Source organism: Lutjanus erythropterus, chromosome 6 (assembly GCF_056507025.1).
Source record: "Lutjanus erythropterus isolate fLutEry1 chromosome 6, fLutEry1.hap2, whole genome shotgun sequence".
In the NCBI taxonomy this organism is placed as follows: domain Eukaryota; kingdom Metazoa; phylum Chordata; class Actinopteri; order Lutjaniformes; family Lutjanidae; genus Lutjanus; species Lutjanus erythropterus.
Genome location: NC_139322.1, coordinates 6978370 through 6999200, shown reverse-complemented (window position 1 = coordinate 6999200; position 20831 = coordinate 6978370). Strand labels below are relative to the sequence as shown.

General features: G+C 39.6%; 2 protein-coding genes across 2 annotated transcripts in view; both read right to left on the bottom strand.

The window, feature by feature from the left end:
• Nucleotides 1-10017, bottom strand: part of atp9a (ATPase phospholipid transporting 9A) — a 50026-nt gene extending 40009 nt beyond the window's left edge. The window contains exons 1-4 of the mRNA XM_084720373.1: nt 9880-10017; nt 6023-6167; nt 1575-1688; nt 1255-1363 (exon numbers count right to left, since the gene is read on the bottom strand). Coding sequence (XP_084576499.1) covers nt 1255-1363; nt 1575-1688; nt 6023-6167; nt 9880-9947 — 436 coding nt within the window. The 5' untranslated portion in view covers nt 9948-10017. The remainder of the gene's footprint in view (nt 1-1254; nt 1364-1574; nt 1689-6022; nt 6168-9879) is intronic.
• Nucleotides 10018-12151: 2134 nt separating this feature from the next.
• On the bottom strand, nt 12152-20388 carry sall4 (spalt-like transcription factor 4). Its single transcript, XM_084720371.1, has 4 exons — nt 20182-20388; nt 14851-17307; nt 14465-14766; nt 12152-14148 (listed from the first exon to the last, which is right to left on the bottom strand). Exons 1-4 carry the CDS (start codon nt 20246-20248, stop codon nt 13714-13716), a joined length of 3261 nt encoding a protein of 1086 aa, XP_084576497.1. The 5' UTR covers nt 20249-20388; the 3' UTR covers nt 12152-13713.
• Nucleotides 20389-20831: the final 443 nt, after the last annotated feature.

Below are 20831 nucleotides of genomic sequence, written 5' to 3'. Positions count from 1 at the left end.
TAATATAACAATGAATATCAAAACTTTTTACCGTGGTATTATCGTATCATGTTGAGTTTTTGGTATCGCAGCATCCCTACTTACGAGAGCAAACTGAATATTTTTTTAGTTTTTGGACTGATGGTCAAATAAAAAAGCAATTTGAACAGATCTCAGTGACCAGTGGGAAATCAACTGTCATTTTTCACTACATTTAAACAGTTTGGTTTGGTTTAGTTAAGTCTGATTTAGTTTGTTTTCCCCATTTCAGTGTGTATTTTTCAATACCATTTTTACAAAACATAACATAATCTACTTATGCACTTTCCATGACCGTAAAGGAAGCAGGAGAAAGACAAATCTTAGATTACCTGCTCCTTTCTTAATCATAACAAAACATAAACACAGATAACCTTTTTCCTTTTCACAGATCACATACAAAACTTTAACAATACATATTTAAATACAGTCACTTAAAATATTCAACAATACTCAAATACCATCAATTACATTTTTCTCCATAAACTCTCTTAAACTGAATAATATTCGAACAGCATTTTAAATTATTGTACAGAGAATTCCACAGTTTCACTCCACATACTGAATTACACATCTGCTTTAATGCTGTATGTGCATATGGACTTTTGAAATTAAATTTCTTTCTATGATCTTAATCATCTGAACTCAATATAATTAACCTCTGTACATTTTCAGGTGATACTCTATTTCTAGCTTTACAGAATTGAATTAATTAACAGAATTAATGTTTGCAAATTAACTAAACTTATTAGTTATTTTGCATTCATCTTATTTATTAGGTTTATTGCTCTTTTCTCTAATACATACAAATGTTAATAGACAAAACTAAACTAAACAACTTCAACTTGTTTCTTCCTATGCTAGAAAACAACACACCAAGCTCTGACATCATTAAGTTTCTATAAACCACTAGATATGCACGGGGGCCGCTATCATGGAGGCAACCAGTCATTGTGTTTATGGGTAAAACAAGCTGCCACATCAAAGGGGCAAAGTGATGGAAACCACAAGAGGTCTCCTGCTTTTTATTGCTGGTAGCACTTTATACCAAGGCCTCTTATGTACACTTTTACATCTCTGCTTTGAATTACCCACCATTTCCCCTAGCCCCAATAAGTTTTAATAGGACCAACCTCCTACAGTTAATAGACGCTGATGCTGAGAAATAAGCAACATGGTTCAGATATGAACACAGACAAAAACATGAGCAGTGTTGTCCAGGTTTCTGGTCCTTACCTCTTGTTGAAAGCTTGCTGTAAATCTGAGAGTTCACCTCTTTGTCTCGAAGGTAGCATCTTATTTCTTCAACTGCCTCTCTCATGATGGTAATAATCAAAACAAGACCCTGGAGAGTAAAATGTCAAATTTAAAAAGAAGTAATTTTCTCTGAAGTAGAGAACAACAAACTAACTTTACATATGTGAGTTCTGCATTTGAGGGATTTCCAACAATAATTACAAGACACACCGAGCACAAATTAAGTATATAAAAAGCAACTGATTGACCATGGTAGTAAACAATCTATAGGAACAGGAACTTTGTGAGATGCCACATACCAAAGGGACCCAGTAGGTGTAGAGCGCACCTAACCGCAGCTCGTTGACAAATTGAGAGCAGGCCAAAAGCAGAAAGTACAAGTTGAAGAAGTACTTGAACTGATTGAACAGCACCTGTGAACATAAAACAAGGAAGCACAGAGTAAATATTTGCAGTGTGGTGAGTTATCGTGTGCATGACTGTATCTGACATTTACTGCTAAAATTTGATTTTCTTAAGGCCATGATTGATGACTGATTGTTATTGAAAATGCGTTTGATATCATTGGTCTTAATGTGCCTTGTTACAACACATTTTTGGTGAACTTCAGCTGAAAATAATCAATGTATCTATAGATATAAATATATAGATAACGAAGATAAACATAAGAAAAATGAAAAATTACTTCAGGTATAGAGAAACTCCCCTCTTAGAGTTCTGTTGACAGAACCAGTATCCCAGCAAACATATAAATCATAACAGAAGGATCGGGTGATATGGATAAAATTCTCGCTGGTTAGGTTTGAGTACCATTTACATTTGAACCGTTACCGGAACCGATAGGCCTACCTGGAGTTTGGAACCCGTTTTGAGAATTTACTCTCTCTGATAAAAGTGCTAGCTGCAGGCATGCTAACGTCAGCTGCAGCGGATTTGCCTTTCAGGCCATCATTCAAACCACACTCTTCAGATTTTAGATATATTTTGTGTTTGACCAGTCGTTTCTTCAGATTAGATGTTTTGCCCTGGCCAGCTTTGCGCTTTGCATCACAAATACTGCGGCGAGTGTTGTCTCTGTTAAGTCGAGTGAAACAACAATTGTGACCACGTTTTGCTCACCATTGTCCTGACTCACTGTGAGTCTCTCTCCTTCTCTTTAACACTATACTCTACTCTCTCTCCCAAATGCACTCTCATGCCCAGATCACATTAATGTGAATCAGTACTTGGCAGTCTAGTTAGTCCATTAGTGGACTGACTTGAATTTCTTAATGTAAAAATATCAAATTGACTGGTTGTTGCTTTCCTAAATTATTGTTTGTTATTTTGATTTTGATATTTGATGTTTTTATGTCTCCTGTGAAAGCAAAGTGAAGAATTTTTAGGCAGCCAGTTGAACAAACAAGCAATTTGAAAATCTTTAGGAAACTGAGATGGGCATTTTTAACCAGACAACTAATTGATTTATTAAGAAAATCCTCGGCTTATGAAAATCTTCAGTTGCAGCCCTAATTATAGCATAGTAAAATGTCTGGAGAATACAACAAGAAACCATGAGCCCATGCAAATAAAGCAACTTTCTAAAACTGATGCACAATCATAACCTCATAATCATAATCATTACCTTATACACCCAAAAATTTAACAGAAGACAGTATGGCAAACCCCGACTATAAATACAGTCTCACAGTAGTGACATATCATGCACTCCCACTCAAAAAGTACATTTTCAATAATTTAGGGCACAGATTTTAACCTAAAAATCTTTTGATCCAACTAAAAGATATGGAGCAATATAGATATTCTAACACATACTGTATAGCAGCTTTTCCTCCGCTCATGTCATTCTTAAAAATAACACTCTCCCAAAACAACTTTGCTAGATTTCATTACCACCAGTGTGCAAGATTACTACCAAAGGAAAACTTGTGTCGTCACATTGCCACTGTGTCGTTTAGAGAGAACATGAACCCTGCACAGAAACATCAAGACAACAGTATGTTCTAGTGAGAAGAACTTCTTGACATGATCCAAAGTAAATAAAAAGCATCGCAATTTGCAATGCAAAAAGGAACTGCTCTTGTCTTCTGCTTTCCAAACAAATCTGTGCTACTTTCAATGTCTGACTTCACATACAAAATAAAGACATAAGGTCTTAAGACAACTGAATGTCTGGAAAACAAATGCATATGTAAATCCGGTCGGGGTTTATGCAGGGACACCAGAAACACGCGGCTTAGTAACTGCTGTCCATGTAATCATGAAGACCTGGTGTTATGAAAGCATGTAGCTATTTGTCCAAATGTGGCTTCACATGTTACTATTTAACATTCCACTATTTTTGATTGACTAATGATCTTCATATACTGCCACCATGTGAACTGAGGAAAGTAACCAATATTTCATTTACAAACCAGACCTCACCAGCATATCAGACTGATGCATTCCTATCCTATGAGAATGTAAACTGTGCATCTGCCCTCTGGCACAATTCATACAAGTAAAAATGTGACCAGCGTCTTTGTGTCTCAGCCTCCAGAGGTATGTTAATATGTAGTTGTAGTTGTTGTAGTATTATGCTGAATAGCAGCAAACAATACTAAACTAAATAAATATAAGCCTACAAACACAAATAAAATTCCATTTCAGGCACGTATCTGATCTAGAGCTGCGGCGGTAAGTCGATTAATCATTAAGTCCATTGTGGAGCTGCAATGATTAATCGAATAATCGATTATCAAATCATTCTGCAACTATTTTGAAAGGAAAAAAAGATAAAAATTCTCAGATTCCATGTGTGAAAAGTTTCTTTACTCCTCTGTGACAGAATATCTTTGGGTTGTGGACAAAACAAGATATTGGAGAATGGCATTTTGGGCGTTGGAAAACACTAATCAACATTTTTCACCATTTTCTGACATTTCAACAACTGATCGATAAATCGAGAAAATAATCAACAGATTAATCAACAAAGAAAATAGTTAGTAGCTAGCAGCCCTAGTCCATTGACACCAAGTTAATGTACAACTATTTTTATAACTAATTAATTGTCAGAGTCCTTTCTCAAGCCAAATTGCCAAGCATGTGCTGGTACCAGCCTCTTAAATGTAAGTGTTTACTGATTTTCTCTGTTTTATGTTATTGTAAACGGAATATCTCAGTTTACAACCACCTAGGGCTCCACAAAGTTCTAATGGGAATTATTATTTTCTGACAATCTATCCACTAAATTATCTATCTGGTAGATACCCATCAGTTTAATTGATAATGAATATAGTTCATTCAATCATTTAAAATATCACGATATAAAAAAGATATTTATTTACAAAATACATTATAGATCAATGAATACGGGGTGAAGTAAGGGTGTGTATCTCACTGACAGAGACCAATTCGATGCGTACCTCGATACATGTTCAACGATACGATACATCTTAAAATTTTTAAATGGCCGACGATTCGGTTCGACACGATTCAGCTCTGTCACGATACGATACGATGCAATACAAGACAATGCAATGTGTGAATCTTTACACTGTGATTCCATTAATGCTACATTTGTAGAGCACTATTAGCTGCAAAAGGAAATCCTGACAGTTTTACTAAATACAAACAGGACAGACAGAGAAGAAGGAAACATTACAGTGGTGTTAACATCTTATTATGACTCTCATGTGTAAACGAGATACTGTAGCCTAAATGAGAACCTGTGAACAAACTTTAAAACAGTTTAAAATATTAGTATTTTTGCAGTAAGATGATCTGCTGCTCTGTTTCATATGAAGAGTGTTGTGGTTTTGATTAGTGTGGGGTAACAGTAATGCTCCGTGTTACCTGCTCTCACAGTGACATGACGTCTCTGCGAGTCAGACTCGTGTCTCTGTACTCTGCTGTCAGACACGTTTTGCATAAATGATTTGCAGCAGCGTTTCTCATCTTTCTTATGAAACCCAAACTTATTCTACACTTGCATGTAGTGAAAGTTTGGTGGTGTGACGTGGTACAATGTCACTTCTGTTTTCAGCGGCGTCTGTTTTGAGGAAATGAAGAGGAGAGACAGGAGAGGGAGGAGGGAGCGCCTGTTTTACGTGATCGCGCCAGCAGGCGTCCAGCAAGGGGCGGAGCAGGCAGAGGCAGGAGGAGAGAGAAAACGGAGGAAAGTTACAGTGGCAGTTCTCTGATGCCAAAAATGAAACATATGCGCATCAATTTGTTTCTGATTCATGTTCAGCTTTTTACTGATACAGGCCGTGTGAACCGATGCACTCGTATCTTACTCATTAAAGTCTGATGCAACGGATGCATGAGTGAATCGTTACACCCCTAGTTAATAGATTACGGGTATTCTGTGTTGTTAGGTCTAGATATTTTCAGTGCATGTATATTGTCTTTATAAGACATTTCTCTTGTGTTTTTCTTTTACATAAGTGTAAAAAAATAAGCTATGACAAATTATTCCAAGGAGCATACATCTATCTTATAAGGGGCCTTTGGTTGAGAAAAATTGCTCTAATCCGCATTAAAAATTAGTCAAATGCCTTGACCACCCACATTATCAGCAACCAACAGCGAGGAACACAAGATGACAGCCAAGACAATCAGAGTCTACAGATTATGATCCATTGTCTTAATGGGAAAATGTGTCAAACAAGTGACAGTGAATCACAGCCAGGCTGAGAAAGGTGGGTGGGGTTTCTGGGTGTAAAAGGGAGGGAGGGTGGAGGGGTGACCTTTGACTGACACTAACCGCAGGCAGGAAGGTGAAGAAGTTGTACTTCTGGTTGTTAATGACATTCCTGGGGTACCTCTGCTCCCTCTTTTCTGGGTGGCCGAGCCACACGGTGCGGGGACGGAAGTCACCCATGCCACAGCATCTTGACCACGGGCAGCACCTGAGAGGAGGAGGCGGGCGGAAAGTTCAGGAATTTCACATTTAAACTCACCATTTTGTTTGATAGCAATCACGTTGAGAAAGCAATATTAAAAAGGAATAAAATATTTAGAATTTTATTTGATTTAATCAGGCTTTTTCACCGTAAAATGAAGATTCTGTAGTTTGTCTCACAACCCTGTGTTGCATTGTGTGACTCTGTTGAGATAAGGGCTCCATTTTTAATGAATTTCCTGTCACATCTCTTAGTTAATGTGTTGCTTATTGCAGCTACAAACACACAGAACAGACAAGCCGGAGCTACAGATCCATGACCATGGAATCAGGAGAGATTTTAGCCTCACAAAATAAACATTAACTTCATCTGGAAAAGGGTGACCACTCCCTTTGCTCTACCCAAACAAAACATTCCATATCAATCAACCAAGCGCCCAGTGACCTGATTAGTACTTGAATGGCTTTATAAGTTACATAACACTGGCTATAACCTTAACAAAATATAGGCTTGACAAATATAAAGTAGGGTTGCACAATTAATTAATAAATATGATCAAATGTGGCAATTTGGTCAAGTGCAATTTCCAAATCACAGCAGCTGCAATTTTTTAGGGAAAAAGTGTCTTTCTTTGCATGAGCTAACTTGACAAAACCTAAAACCCCAGTCAGAGATATCATCTATCACAACGGTGGTTATCAACTTTCTCTGTTAACCCAGGCTTTTGGTGCATCATTTGACTCCGCACAAAATGGACCAAGTGCATGGCCATTTCTGCATCCTTATCTGAGGTTCCCGTGGCAACGTGATCAATACAGCTTGTGTTGCTGTAATTACATTACACAGCATCGTTCGATGCGATTACTAATGTACGGCTCAGCAATCTTGCATATATAACGTCTTCCTTCAGCTTGCTTTACGAGTTCAGCGAAAGTTACCACAGCTACTAATCATGAATCATATTGTTTATTATATCTGTCAAAATAATTTAAATCTGAATTTTTTCATATCTTGCAGCCCTAATATAAAGCCTCTATTAGCTGCAAACAAAGTGGTTCTATTCAGAGAGAGGGCTTTAAGGAAACAATAGTTTTATGACAGATGACTCAATTTTTTAAACGCCTTGACAATATTCACAGTTCAAAAGCAGTCTGCCAGGCCTGACAACTTTTCTACTGCAGTTAAATATGAGAGTTCACTGTTTGATAACCCTGCAGACACCAAACACAAGGTTCCTCTATCCCTTCATACCCTACAGCTGAGAGCTGGGAGAAACCAAACATTTGGTTAAATCGAGCCCACATATGAGGATATATTTTTGTAAGATGTCGTATTCAAAGATAGAATTCATAAACAAGAATTAGCCCTGTCACTGTTAAGCAACTCCTGGTTTCTGTAATCTGGTGTTGCTCTATTTAGACTCCAGAAGCCTCTCACAGAGACAGCTACAGTTCATCCTGCTGTAGATTAGGGCAGCAACTAACCACAGTCCTTTTGCAAAGAGGACATTTTTACAGGTCACACAGAAGGAAAGCACAGGTCTAAATAACAAAATGAACAACGGCTGAATACTATGTAGCTGCTTTCGTTGTCAGGATCCTAGTATTATTCATGCACCTGTGCTTTTCCTACTATGACAAGTCAAACTGTCTACTGTGAAAGAGAACCTTTACTGATTATTTGGTCAAATAGTTTGTTGTATAGTATGTTTACTTATTGATATATGAGAAACTTCATTGCAATCTTTGGTTTAGATTCTGTTGCACACTCAGTTGCCATTTTATTGGAACATTTAGCTAAAACTAAAACAGTTCAGTACAACAGTCTTGCAACAAATTAGGGCTGAAATGATAATCAGTTTCACAGAAAAACAACAGAACACAGGTGTTGCTGGTTTACTGCTGACTTGTTCTGAATTAACCTTTCAAAACACCAAAGTCATGCAATAATATAAACAAACTCACCGATCAAGGCAACCTTTGACCAGCAACTCCCGTGTTCTGTGACACAACATGAATGTTTTTGACACTGGAATTCGGTGGCTTGGGAGGGAGAAACATTTTGCTTATATAAAAGCGGTTTCCCATCGGAAAAAGCAGTAAAATGTTTTTTTAGGTGTCCTTTTTTTATGTGGCTTAAATACACTTTGCAGCTGACCCTGTCCACAGCAGCACATTGCTTTGCTTCCTATACCTGTACTCCTGCTGCCTCTCCAAACTGGGGACATGCTGACTGCATGTCTACTGGGGATAATACACTGAGTATGGAAAAGTACCTCATACAAACCCACTTCAAAAAAACTGAACTATCCCTTTAAGAGAGCAGTTGATGCAACTCTATGTTTATTAAAGGATGTAAATGCAGGTGCTGTTGAACTGTATTGCATCAGACAGAGAGGTGTATCTGTTATTCAGCCATTATTTAGGACACCATAATTAATCAAAATGTTATTGAAATTGCAATATGACCAAGTGCAATATCCAAATCACATAAGATCCAATTTTTTAATAAAGGAAAAACATGACAAAACAGCATTATAATGAAGTAATGTAGTGTTGCAGAGATGCCTGGCCTAGAAGAATTTTGACTTGTTTTTCTTTAAAAATTATTCAAACCGATTCATTCAGTTATCATATTATCATGCAGCCCTACCATCACTGATACAAAACTGAACTGGAAACTGAACACTCACTTCATTAGAGTAGTGTTTATTGCAGGACTTTTGTATTGGACAGCATCAGATTTTAGCTGGGTGTATCTAATAAAGTGGCAACTGAGTGTCAGAGAATGGACAGGTGAACGATAGATCCGGTTTGACTATAAATTATGTTGACAATGAAAACTGTGATGCAAAAATGATCATTCTCATTAATCCTGACTTGTATCACAATCACAGTAGGTGTCAAAATAATAGCAATATCATTTTTTTTTACCATACCATGCAGCCCAACCATCATTACTACAAAAATGAACTGAGAAAATTAAAATTAGAGTTTGGGTTCATTGCAGGAGGATTATTAGACAGCGTCAGTTTTAGCTAGGTGTACCTAATAAACTGGGTGGACAGGTGAACTGGACGTGATGATGCATCAGGTATGAGCAGCTAGCTCCATTATGTCTACCATATGACAGTTCACTTCCAGATATTTGACTTTGTGCATTGTGTTTATTAAGGGCGGTGACGTCACCACAATAGCCTGATGAGACTACTGGCTGCATGTCAGCACTGTGTCTCTCCATCATCATCATCATCATCATTTATGAGGCCTGCCTCTTCACACTAACGGTCAAAATACACATTTAAAGAATCATATAAGCTAGCATGTGAATCCGGGACACGTCTCTTTCAAGACAGGGCCTACATTTATAGTCTTTGACGAGCTGAGCTTCACTCAGCCGAGCAAATATTGACATGGGCGTTAATGCACTTGTTCCAACTGCACCCCGGAACAAGGATGTGTCTGGTAGCTCTAGCTAGCTTATTTAAAAGCTAAAATAAATGGCCACGTATTTTTTTATAAGCGTGTGTGCTTCTGTTAGCTGTTATTTCCCCCCCCCCTGACTGCTATTTTTCCGCTAAAACCTGCCACCGGTTAGCTAGTTCATGAGACAATGTCGACGCGCTCCTGTAAACATTTAACGGCAGACGCGCTCATTGAGCGACAGATGCTAACAAACGGCTTCAGGTTAATATCTCTGCGCTGTGCAACGACCTTACCCATTTCTGTGTTTACTGTCGTGCCTTTTCGGTCGTCTCACGGGCTGTAGGGGGATATTGTCGGTCATTCCTGCGGCGGCGGCGGCGGCGGCAGCAGCAGCAGCTCCTGGTAGCGGGGCGCAGGCTGTGGGCTGTCCGCCTGGCTGTAGCGGTTCTGGGCGGAGGCTTCCCAGCTGTCACTCAGGCAGGAAGGTTCAACAGTCAGGACTCAGCACTGCTGACACACACACAGCACCACACCAAGCACACTTATCTTATGAACTACTGACCTATTTCATTATAGATTATTTAGATTTGATAAGAGATTTACTGTAAGTGTTTGTCACAGGAGTACATATGTATTGTTTGGGGGAAATGTGTGTATTTCAATGAGCTTACAGACAGAACAATTTGAACATAGTGCTAAAAACAAGGACAACAATCTGTCCACAGAAAGGTAAACATTAAACATAGAGAAACTGTATAAAAAGCAACAGTGGCCAACAACATGTAATGTCTATAGTTTAGTAATATAAATGAATATAAATTGTGCAAAGAAATAAAACTGAATATGTATACATGAAGTGGATGGTTATGTAATGTATATGCATGTATAAATGTCCATATACTGTACTTGGGGTGTAATATTTAATACACAATTTTATTTTATTTTTTTTGTGATACATCAAATCACAAAAACACTATTGTGATTAGATCTGCAGCAATTAATTAACTAATCGATCGGTAAATTAACTGCCATCTTTTTTGATAACCAATTAATCGGTTTGAGCAGTTTTTAAGAAAGAAAAAAGTCAAAACTCCCTGTACTGTAAAATCATAAATAAATATACCCTGTATCTTATAGTAGTTATGGTTTACATGTGCACTGAAAAGCAATTCTACAAAACTTGTCTTTTACTTTTATGCTTCTTTTATTCTTCTGCTCCACCACATTTTAGGTGGAATTTATATATTGTACATTTATATAACAACCATAGTTTTTTTTTTTTTTACTTTTACATTACAAAGACAAATGGTCAGGAATATTGTGCATTATTACAATGCATTAATCCAGATGTTTTCAGTTATTGTGGCTGATTAAACCTGCTCAGGTTGGATCTGTGCAAAGATATGGTGAAAGATGAGGTCAAAATCCAAGAACTAACTCAACAGCAAACAAAATACTGTATGTCAAGTGTGGATATGTGGGGTTTTTGAACTACGCAACAGTTTAAAATTTTGTTCATATATCTCGTTCTCAACCAGCTACACTGAAATGCTTACATTTTAACGCATCAATAATAATAGTCCACCTATTGATACTCTGAGCAGATTCTGTAAAACAAATACTTTTGATACTTAACATACTACTTTAAGTAGTTTTTTTTTATATAATGGAGTTAGCTAGTTTAATATTTAAACACTGATATTTCTACTGTGTGAACAGAGAAACAGAAATGTGGACACTGCAATCCAATACATCAGTTGTGATTTTTGTCATAAGCTCTCTCATTCTCTGTATATGTTTGGTGACATGGACAAAATATTAGAAACACTTCCCATGTATTGCAGTCCAACACCAGGTAGTACAGGGACAGGGATTTAGGGCAGCCAACACATAGTTAATAAGTTGCATTAGCTTTTAATGTTTCTATTCTGTACCATGCTTATGGATAAAACATTGTAGTTAATTTAATTTTTAAATGCTGTCTTTGTATGTCAGGGTGTGTTTGTACTTTTGTGAATGTTGTCTGTTACACCACCAGAGTACAGTGTCAAAACAAACCATACAAACAGTGTGTAGCCTTATGTAGTCTCAGCAGAAACTGAACACTATGACTGTGGTTCTCTTTTGCCCTGCAATACAAGTGTTTCTGTATTTCTGCTTACTTACTATATGCCCACTACTACAGTATTGTATCATGCCACAGTTGTGACAGAAAAGGTCACTGAATAGTTGACCTAAAATGAGTTGTGGACACACATGATTTGAGGGCACCTTTCAGCTGTGTATGCAAATATTTTTCGTTGAGGATGCAAAATGGCAGGGGTTTATAGCTACTGGTGGATCATAAGAAAAGAAAAATACTTCACTTGACACATCTGAAGGTGAATTGATGTAAATTAGGAATCTGATGTCCATTCAAACTTGCATGTGCAGGAATAGAATTTAGCAAACGGCGAGTGCATCACTATCAAATAGATTTCCAGCCAACTGTATGTGTTCAGACTGTTTTTTTGCGAGTAGTTCATGTAAGGTTTATTCTGTGTTGAAGTAATAACAGGAAAATAGTTGAAAAAGTCACCCTGATTTTATTTGTCAAAATCAGAAAACATTTAGGTGAAGGAAACATTTGAAAAAAAACAAAAAACAAGAACATTTACATTGTAAACAGGCCAAATTGGCTCAACATTACTTGAATTGTAGAGACAACTTGAAAGCAGTTTTGACATGGTTTGCTAAAGAAAGGCACAACTTGGCAAATGCATATCGATAAGGAATGTACAGCAGGGGCCTACAAAGTACTCTGATCATTCTGAGTTGTGTAAAGTGTCCAGTGATACATTCATTACCGTGCAACTCAGCAGGTTGAGAATGAAAAATCTTGTCGCATACTCGAGAATGTATCGGAAAATGTAGAGAGCGTCGCGTTGAGAGTAGGGGGGCGGAGGACAACTAAAAGCTAAACGAGGTAGAACTTACCCCCTAAACTCAAGCATTTTGTGAAGTATAAATAAATTAATGATGCTACAAGTTGAAAACCTAGAAAAAGAAAGTCTGACAATTATTCTAAATGGTTTCAAACAAAACATGACAGGAAGGAAAAGTTGGCAAAATTGTTGATTTGCCCTTTCCCTGTTCAGCCATGACAATAAAAGCAGTGAAATGTGTAACTATAAAATGTAAATGTAACTATAACCTGAAATAAAGTGCAGGCATGAGAACATCTAGCATTTAAGGGCCTTCAGACCTCAGCCAACTTTGCAGATTTACACGTGGAATATGTTGGTCAGGGGTTTTTTTTGGAAACTGAAAATATGAAATGTGTAATGGCACACAGTTCAACAAAGTTATCAGTCTAATAGAGCCTTCATAACATTATGGTGCAGCAAAAGACAACAGCAACATGTACAAATCGGGTTAGGCACTTGGCAAAAGGTTTGGGTCAACTACTGTATCTTAGCACCAACGCAGCAAAAATGAAAGGCTAGTTTATAATCTACATTATCCAAAACTGATGACTGAACTGTTGCACCTTGATGTAACGGACAAGACGCTGGAATAATCTGTAAATCTGATCAAAAGCCCCTTCAAAAATGAGACATGCTAATGACATTTACCACTACCAAAAATGTACAATGTCATAAAAACCTATGGCACACAATAGGAGGGAAAGTAGTCATTATAGATACATACGGTTAACTACACCATTATGTCTGACCACTGAGACATGGTGTCCTTAAAAAGTCATGCCCTGAAACTTTTCCTAGTAAAGTCAAAATCCTTCAAAAAGTATCAAGGAGACGGTCTGAATTAAAGCAGTTTTCAAGTAAGTTATACATTCAAACTTCTGGATAGACAGCAAAACAAAAAAAGAACGCACAGAGAAAAAAAAAATACCCGCATATACTGTATATTTATATAAAATAAAATACAACTACAGTAGTTATATCAAGTTCAACTAAAAATAACACTTGAGAATCGTTCAGATCAGGAGGGAAGAAAGCTGCAATGAAGTTACTGGAAAAATTCAAACAATCTAAGCAGAATTCTACAAAGTTTTCTCTGAATATTGATTGTACCTCATTCAAAAAGGAGACATTCAAAGACTGAGTTCAGGTGATAAATTGAGCCTAATTAACTGCAATTTTACCCTCCTCCATGAAATGTGGGAACTGTGATTTTGGCACACTGTCGGAGCTGTTCTTTTCGATTTCAGCCATGGTGGCAGGCAAGCCGGAGTGGGATCCATCCATCTTCATGAGGCCTCCAGTGGATCCAATCAGGGGCCCGCCGGCAGGGCTCCCGGGGAGCGGGATGCCACCGCCCTGGATGACGGATATTTCATTGGTCTTCATGGTGAGGCCACCACTGAACGCAGCAGCGTACTGGTTCCACAAAGACGGGTCAAAGTTCATTTGTGAAGCAGACAGTTCTTTGGGGGCCTGCATGATGTCTGGCAACATCTTGGCCTCGGAGCTCATTGCCATCAGGGCCATGGGATTATCCAGAGACAGACGCTGGCCACGCCTTGATGTGTTGTTCCACATATGAGTGCCGATATGCACCTAAAGACAAGAAACAATTAATACCAATCCCATTACAACACTTGGTATCACATTATTCCCAAGGGCACACTTCAAATTAGTCATGTCTAGAAGGGAACCCTTGATTTGCAAAACTTGCAAGATTTGTAGGTGTTGTTTTTCATTGTGTACCTTGTGCAAATGTTTTATAAGGTGACAGCACTATGGTTAAAATCTGGGTAGGTTTAGGGACAGAAAATACTTTGTTAGGATTGTAAAAAGATCATGGTTTGGGTAAAACTGCCCAGTCACAGGCTCCCTTCTAGACCCGACCTTCCAAAAGGACAAGATGACTCACCTTCAGATTCCCCTTGGTGGTGAAAGCCCTGCCGCAGATGTTGCAGGCAAAAGGCTTCTCCCCTGTATGAGTGCGCTCATGGATCTGCAAGGCACTGGCAGATGAGAAGTTCTTGCCACAGACGTTACACATGTGTTGTTTGGTTGATCGTCGTGGTGCCGCGGAGATTGAGGGCATGGCTGTTCCCTGAGGCATGTGTGAGCTGAACAAACCATGAGGGCCCAAAGGATTCTCAGGAGGAATCTTCATCTCCAGACTGGCCAGGCTTGATGGTATCCTCATGAAAGGCATGTTACTGGGAACTGTTGGTACAAGGAGGTGGAGAATTAGATCAAAGCATCCAACAGGACAAACTCTACAACACTTTTCTTAACTGATTAACTCACCGTTATAGTCTCCGTTTGTGAATGGAACACCAGGTTCCTCTTTAATCGCTTTGGGGGTGAAGCTGCTGGAAGCTGTGAGGTCAAGGGCTCCACTTGACTCTGCGCCACCTTGAGCACTACCATCAGACTCAGGTTTTGGCACACTGCGGGGGTATTCATCAGCAGCAGACTCGGGAGACTTACTCATGTTGTTTACTGGCGAAGATGACTGAAAGGATGTGGCAGAGTCAGAGATGGCAGGACTACGGCCATTCTGATACTCCTGCTCTCTGGAAGCCGATGGAGATTCTTTGGGTGTCCCCTCGCTTTCAGAGGTGGTGCTACTCTGTCGTTTCAGTGCAAGAGCAGAGGTGAGATTCTTTAAAACATCTAGGCTGGAAAACATGGCAGTGGCAACGTGCTGCTGCTGCGGTTGTTCTTCTGAGGCAGATGGAAGGGAATCCGCGGTGTCGTTTGGCTTGTGGGAGTTCAGCTCTGGCTTGTGATCCTCCATGCTTGCTTCAAAACCATTTGTATCCATAGATGTGTCCTCTGGCAAAGATGACTCCAATGCTTCTGCTGCTTCAAATTGGTTTTCTGGCATCGGGGTGTTGGGGATCTGCCCACCCATGTGCATACGAATGTGCTGCTGCAGAACCACAGCGTTGGTGAACTTCTTCTGGCAGATGGGACATGAGTGCTGCATTTTAAGGGGAGTATTAGCCCTGTGAACCCCATAGTGGGCCTTGAGGTTGCCCTTGGTGGAGAAGGCACGGCCGCAGATTTTGCACTTGTAGGGCCTCTCACCGGTATGTGTGCGGTAATGCATTTTGAGTGAGCTCTGGCAACTGAGCACCCTATGGCAGATCACACACTCATTGGGGTCATTGGTTCTCTTTTCCAGGCCGTCCACCATCTGCTGAAGTTTTGCAGTTCCAGAGCTTTGTTCTCCTGGGAGGGCACTGCCGTTCATATGATGCAGCGCTCCTAGCAGCTCTTTAGCATCCTTCTGAGCCGGATCCAGGCCACTCTCTTGGCCAAACACAGAAGAAACAGATGGGGAGCCATCACTTGTTGATGGGGAGGGTCTCTGGGAAAATGGGTTCTCTGCAAATTTGTCAAATGTCTTCAACCCTTGCATGGATGATGGGTGGAACCCTGCAGCAGGATGGCCAAGCATGGGCTTCATTTCAGTCATATTTGATTCATCCATGGGCACAGACATGCCAAAGGGAATGCCACTGCTGGTGGGAATATTGTCCAGGTGCTCCGGCACAGGATGTGGGTTCATGCTGATGTTAGGGTACTTTTCTTTATGTCTCTGGAAATGCACTTTGAGGTTTCCTTTGGTTGTGAAGCGGTTTCCACAAATGTTGCACTTGAAGGGCCTCTCGCCGGTGTGAGAGCGCAAGTGAATCTGGAGAGCACTGTCATTGCCGAAGGTCTTTCCACAGTACTTACACTTGTGCTTGTATAATGAGTCGCCATTCTTTGATTCTGGTGGGAGGTTCAGCATCTTTGTCTTCACTTTTTTGGAGGCTTCAATCCCTGCTTGGATACCATTAAAGGTGCTAGGGAAACCCATGACACCTTGTGACTGTGGCAGTAGTGCTGGTAACCGGCTAGCCAGATCTGGAATGCCCTTCAAAATGTCTGTTTTAGAAGTAATTGACTCTAGTCCTCCAGGTAGAGAAGTGGGGTCAGTGGGGAGAGGTAGTTTACCTTGCTTCAAAGCCTCCATAGACAGACTCTGGCTGCCAGTCCTTTTTCCTATCAGTGCTGCTGCAGCAGACAGCTGTTGAGAGAGATGTGCACCAAGGGCTTTCAGAGGGTCCATTACTGCCCCTACTGATGACTGGAGACCCTGTGGAGTCATCATGGCTACCTGGATTCGAATCTGTTCTGTGAGCTGGATTTGCTGTAGCTGCTGTTGCTGGAGGCACACCAGCTGTTCCAAGATCATGGGGATGGCCTGCAGGGCTTCTTGTGACGAGGCCAGGGATGTATTATTTGAAGAATGTTGTGAGACAGCCACTTTGGTGTCTGCCATGGTTTCAAGAGTAACATTTGAATCTTGCAGTTTGGATAAGGGATGGAAATTCAACTCAGGGCTAGTGGCCATCTCTGGTCCCTGGTCGTGTTGTCCAGGGTCATCTGCATTCATACTGGACTCTTCCTCTGTTCTCTCCAGGTGGTCTGCGTTGGCATTTGATAGGGAATGACTGCTGGACTGGCTATCATCGTGGTCGCTCGTGAGGCCTTCAGGAGAGCATTGTGAATATTCCTCTGGCACTTCATTCCCATCTCCATCTTTCATGATGACCACTTGCTGACTTTTAGTGCAATTTTTCTCATGTTCAAGAAATTCTGCTTCATCAAAGAACTCGGCACAGCATTTGTTGCAGACCCTGGTCTCGTCCATTCTGAACCTCTTTGACTCATTTCCAGCCTCCTCAGCTTGATCATCTTGCAGAATCCCTAAAATAAGAGGACACATGATTTAAATTAATGCTCTTCATACACTTATGACAATTTGACCTATAAAATTATTCTTTTTTTTTATAAAAATGAACAACAAAAGTAGTATAATCACAATATACAGACTTTCATAGATAGTATTATTGGTAATGTTTCAAGATAAGTCAAATTGTGGTAACTGATAAAGAGTAAGATCCCTGCGCAATATCTTGAAATAATCTACAACTGCCTTGTAATATATTTTAACTAGGGACGCATAACAGGACTTTTTTTTCCCTATTTAAGTACCTCAGAAACTTCAAATGAACTTTGCCTTTATAGAGCATTTTGCCTAATAATTCAAATTAAATTCTTAAACATAATCTGTCAAATCAGATGTTACAGTCGGCAGCCATCGTTATTGATATAGTGTGTAAACATAAGTTTCCAATTATTGTCCAACTTACTATTTTCATGGTTGATTAATCTGTTGATTATTATTTTTTACTGATTAGGTGTGTCTGAAAATGTTAAATGTTCTGATCAATGTTACCCAAAGCCCAACATAACATCCTGAATTGTATTGTTTTATCCACAACCTAAATATATTCAGTTTACCATCAAAAATGACTAAAGAAAGCAGCAAATATTCACATTTGAGAAGCTATAATCACAGAATTGACTTTCTATAAAAAAAGAGAGACTCAAACCAATCATCAAAATAGTTGGAAAATCATTTAATCTTCAGTTGCTTAAGTAAAATGATGTGACTAGGTGTTGATTTAACACAAAAGTAATTTTGAGGCTTTAGTTGGCTGTGTTCATTGTCTAACCTTGTTCCTTTTATTTTGTCCACTCCCTGTAGGTCACTGCACTGGGCTGTTGAGGACTGTGAATTTGACTATTGTCCACAGGGCCAGCAGAGGGCAATCATCTACCTTTGACATTATCCAGAACAATGTCCCGAAAGACAAAGAGCCTTGGGCATTAAATTACTGAGTTTCTGAAACAGACCACCAAGCACTTGCTAAAAATCAGATCCCATTCCACCACCAGTGCCACATTTGTAAAAAAAAAAAAAAAAAAGAACATTAAAAAGTGAAAGAGGGCTCCACAACAAGCAAATGAGTCTTTATAAAAACTAAGTTTACTATGCACAGATAAACTAAAAGGAGAAAAACAAAGAGGTAATCTAATGTTGATTACATTCATGCATTTTCACAGCCCGTGAAAGCCTGATAAGTGCTCCTGTGTGCGTTTTAATTTGTCTGCTAAACCAAGAGGCCATTTCACAACTGGGTGTATTGTTAAATGCTAATGCACCAGGGAAAGGGGGTAGACCACCTGTTTGCATTTGCCCGAGGAAACTTTTGGACTTGTTAATTGCTCACCAGGAGGCACTGAAGCGGTGTCACAAAAACAAACAAAAAAAAAAAAAGTTGCAAACTGAATTACATTCTGATCTATGAGAGAAAACGGTAAGCAACACTCAGCCACCCACGTTTACGCACTATACAGTCCTTTCTGACGCTCTTATCTTAATGCAATTAACATCGATATGGACTGTAAACAAGAATATTTAACCATTTGTCCTCTCCTACGCTTCCAATAAAATCACGACCTGTTGATTATGAAGTAAAAATGAGGATCAACGCTCTGGTTAACCACTTGACGGCGCATGACCTGTATGTGATCACCTTCAGTGGGGTACATGACACGAGGTCAGACTAAACATTCAACTCATTGGCCTTGTGTGGGACACGGAATCTGTAATCTTTCATCAAACAACAATCTCCTGAAAGAAATCAGAGCGCACTGCTGCTTTCCAAAGCACCGCGTTTAACGAACTTTCCTCGTTATTAAAAAGGTGGTCTGCGGCAGTGCTGGAGCTGCATATGGCAACACCAAAACGCACCCCCACCCAGTCAGTCAGTCTCCACAAAAAAGGCCACTGCTCCATCCCCCACCTCTCCACATATGTACGAAAGGAAACAGTCATGCATTAAACTGGGGGATTTATTGCCTTTAGGTCAGCTTACTCCAGAGTCACATTTCATACAGTTTTTGGGGACCTTTGTTTAAAACCCTCAAACTTTGTCGCACACTTGCAACCAATTCCAAAAATATCTATAACAAAATGTATACACTAGATACAGAAAATATTAAAGCAAAAAATGATTTGATATATGGCACAATAAACAATGGCAATTTCAACAATAACCATCTAAAATTCATTTAGAGGGCTTTGAAAGTGCGTAATAATATTTGTCACCAATTAAAAGTGATGCGTCATGATAAGTGAGCTCGTTGGGAAATACCTGAATAAAAAAAGATATACTTAAAAGACATTCCGAGCAGTCATTCTTTGCTACACAACTTCTTACATAAGTCTACGATCTATCAAACAAACAGGTAGTGACACACGTTTCAAAGAATCCAAAAAGTTCAAAGGGATTCACCGTCTCCAGGTTTTCCCACGAAATAACTCGAAAAAACTGTAAGTTATCGATTTATGATAAAACTGGTCAGTTGGTTAAACACCAAAACCACAAAAAAAAAGTTGAAAATAAAAAGGACGCGACTCGGTCAGTGCATCATTTTAAAGAGAAATAAAGTCAAAGTTTACAGTGTCGTATTCAAAAAACGAGCCTCTCGAACACCTGTATTGTGTTAAAAAATCATTTCTGAATGCGTCGCTTCCCAGAAATGTGGCCAAGTTTCACTCCTGGTCAACTCAAACGGACAGCAACAGGTCAAAGTGCGGCAGGAACAATGTAAAAGACCCCCCTCAAAACTTTAAGATAAAATGTCGATATTTCGCAACACGGCGTGGCGCAGCCACACGTTAAAGTTTTTGGATGACTAACACTCTCATTATCTTGTGCGTAAACTTACCATTTCCTAACGAAGCAGGCTCGTCGGAGTTGATGTGCTGCGGTTTGGCTTGCTTACGCCTCGACATGGTGCAACCATCGGGAGCAAAGAGTTGCAAACAATTTTCCTCTCCTTCTTCAACAAATTCTTCTTCGGGCTTGGGAAAATTAGCCCCTCAAGTAGAAATGCGCATGTCAACGTAATTATTATTATCAATAATGCATTGCGATTTATCACGGTCCTCTGACAGCTGATTGGCTCCAGTCCAAGTGCTCACACATTATTCAAATGTGCTCCCCATTGATGAGCGGAGCGGAGCGGCAGGAGGGGGCGGGAGGAGCCATGCGAGTGGATGGACTGCAGGATGGAGGCAGGGTTAATAACACCCAACTCATCGCTCGTTTTCCTCGTTCATGAAAAAAAGTATTTATGTATAATGTCACCGCCAGACACAAGCGAGGAAAAGATCCGTCAAACAACATCATTTTAAACTGGCAGTGCGATTATAACCTGATTTAAACACCGGGATATTGTAACTATATGCCGCGATTTAAATAGTGACATTGCACACTATTTCCCATTAGATTCGGTGTATGTGTATGGTCTCTTTCTGCAGGGACTCAGTGGGTGTACTTACCGCCCAGCACTTTCCAGGAAACTGATCACACTTT

Bases quoted from the DNA above. Each gene is read 5' to 3' on its own strand.
- sall4 (XM_084720371.1), bottom strand. From the start codon at position 20,248: ATGTCGAGGCGTAAGCAAGCCAAACCGCAGCACATCAACTCCGACGAG. The intron at 17,308-20,181 runs GTAAGTTTACGC...CTCTTATTTTAG, and splicing joins GCCTGCTTCGTTAGGAAATG to GGATTCTGCAAGATGATCAA. The intron at 14,767-14,850 runs GTGAGTTAATCA...TTGTACCAACAG, and splicing joins CACAAACGGAGACTATAACG to TTCCCAGTAACATGCCTTTC.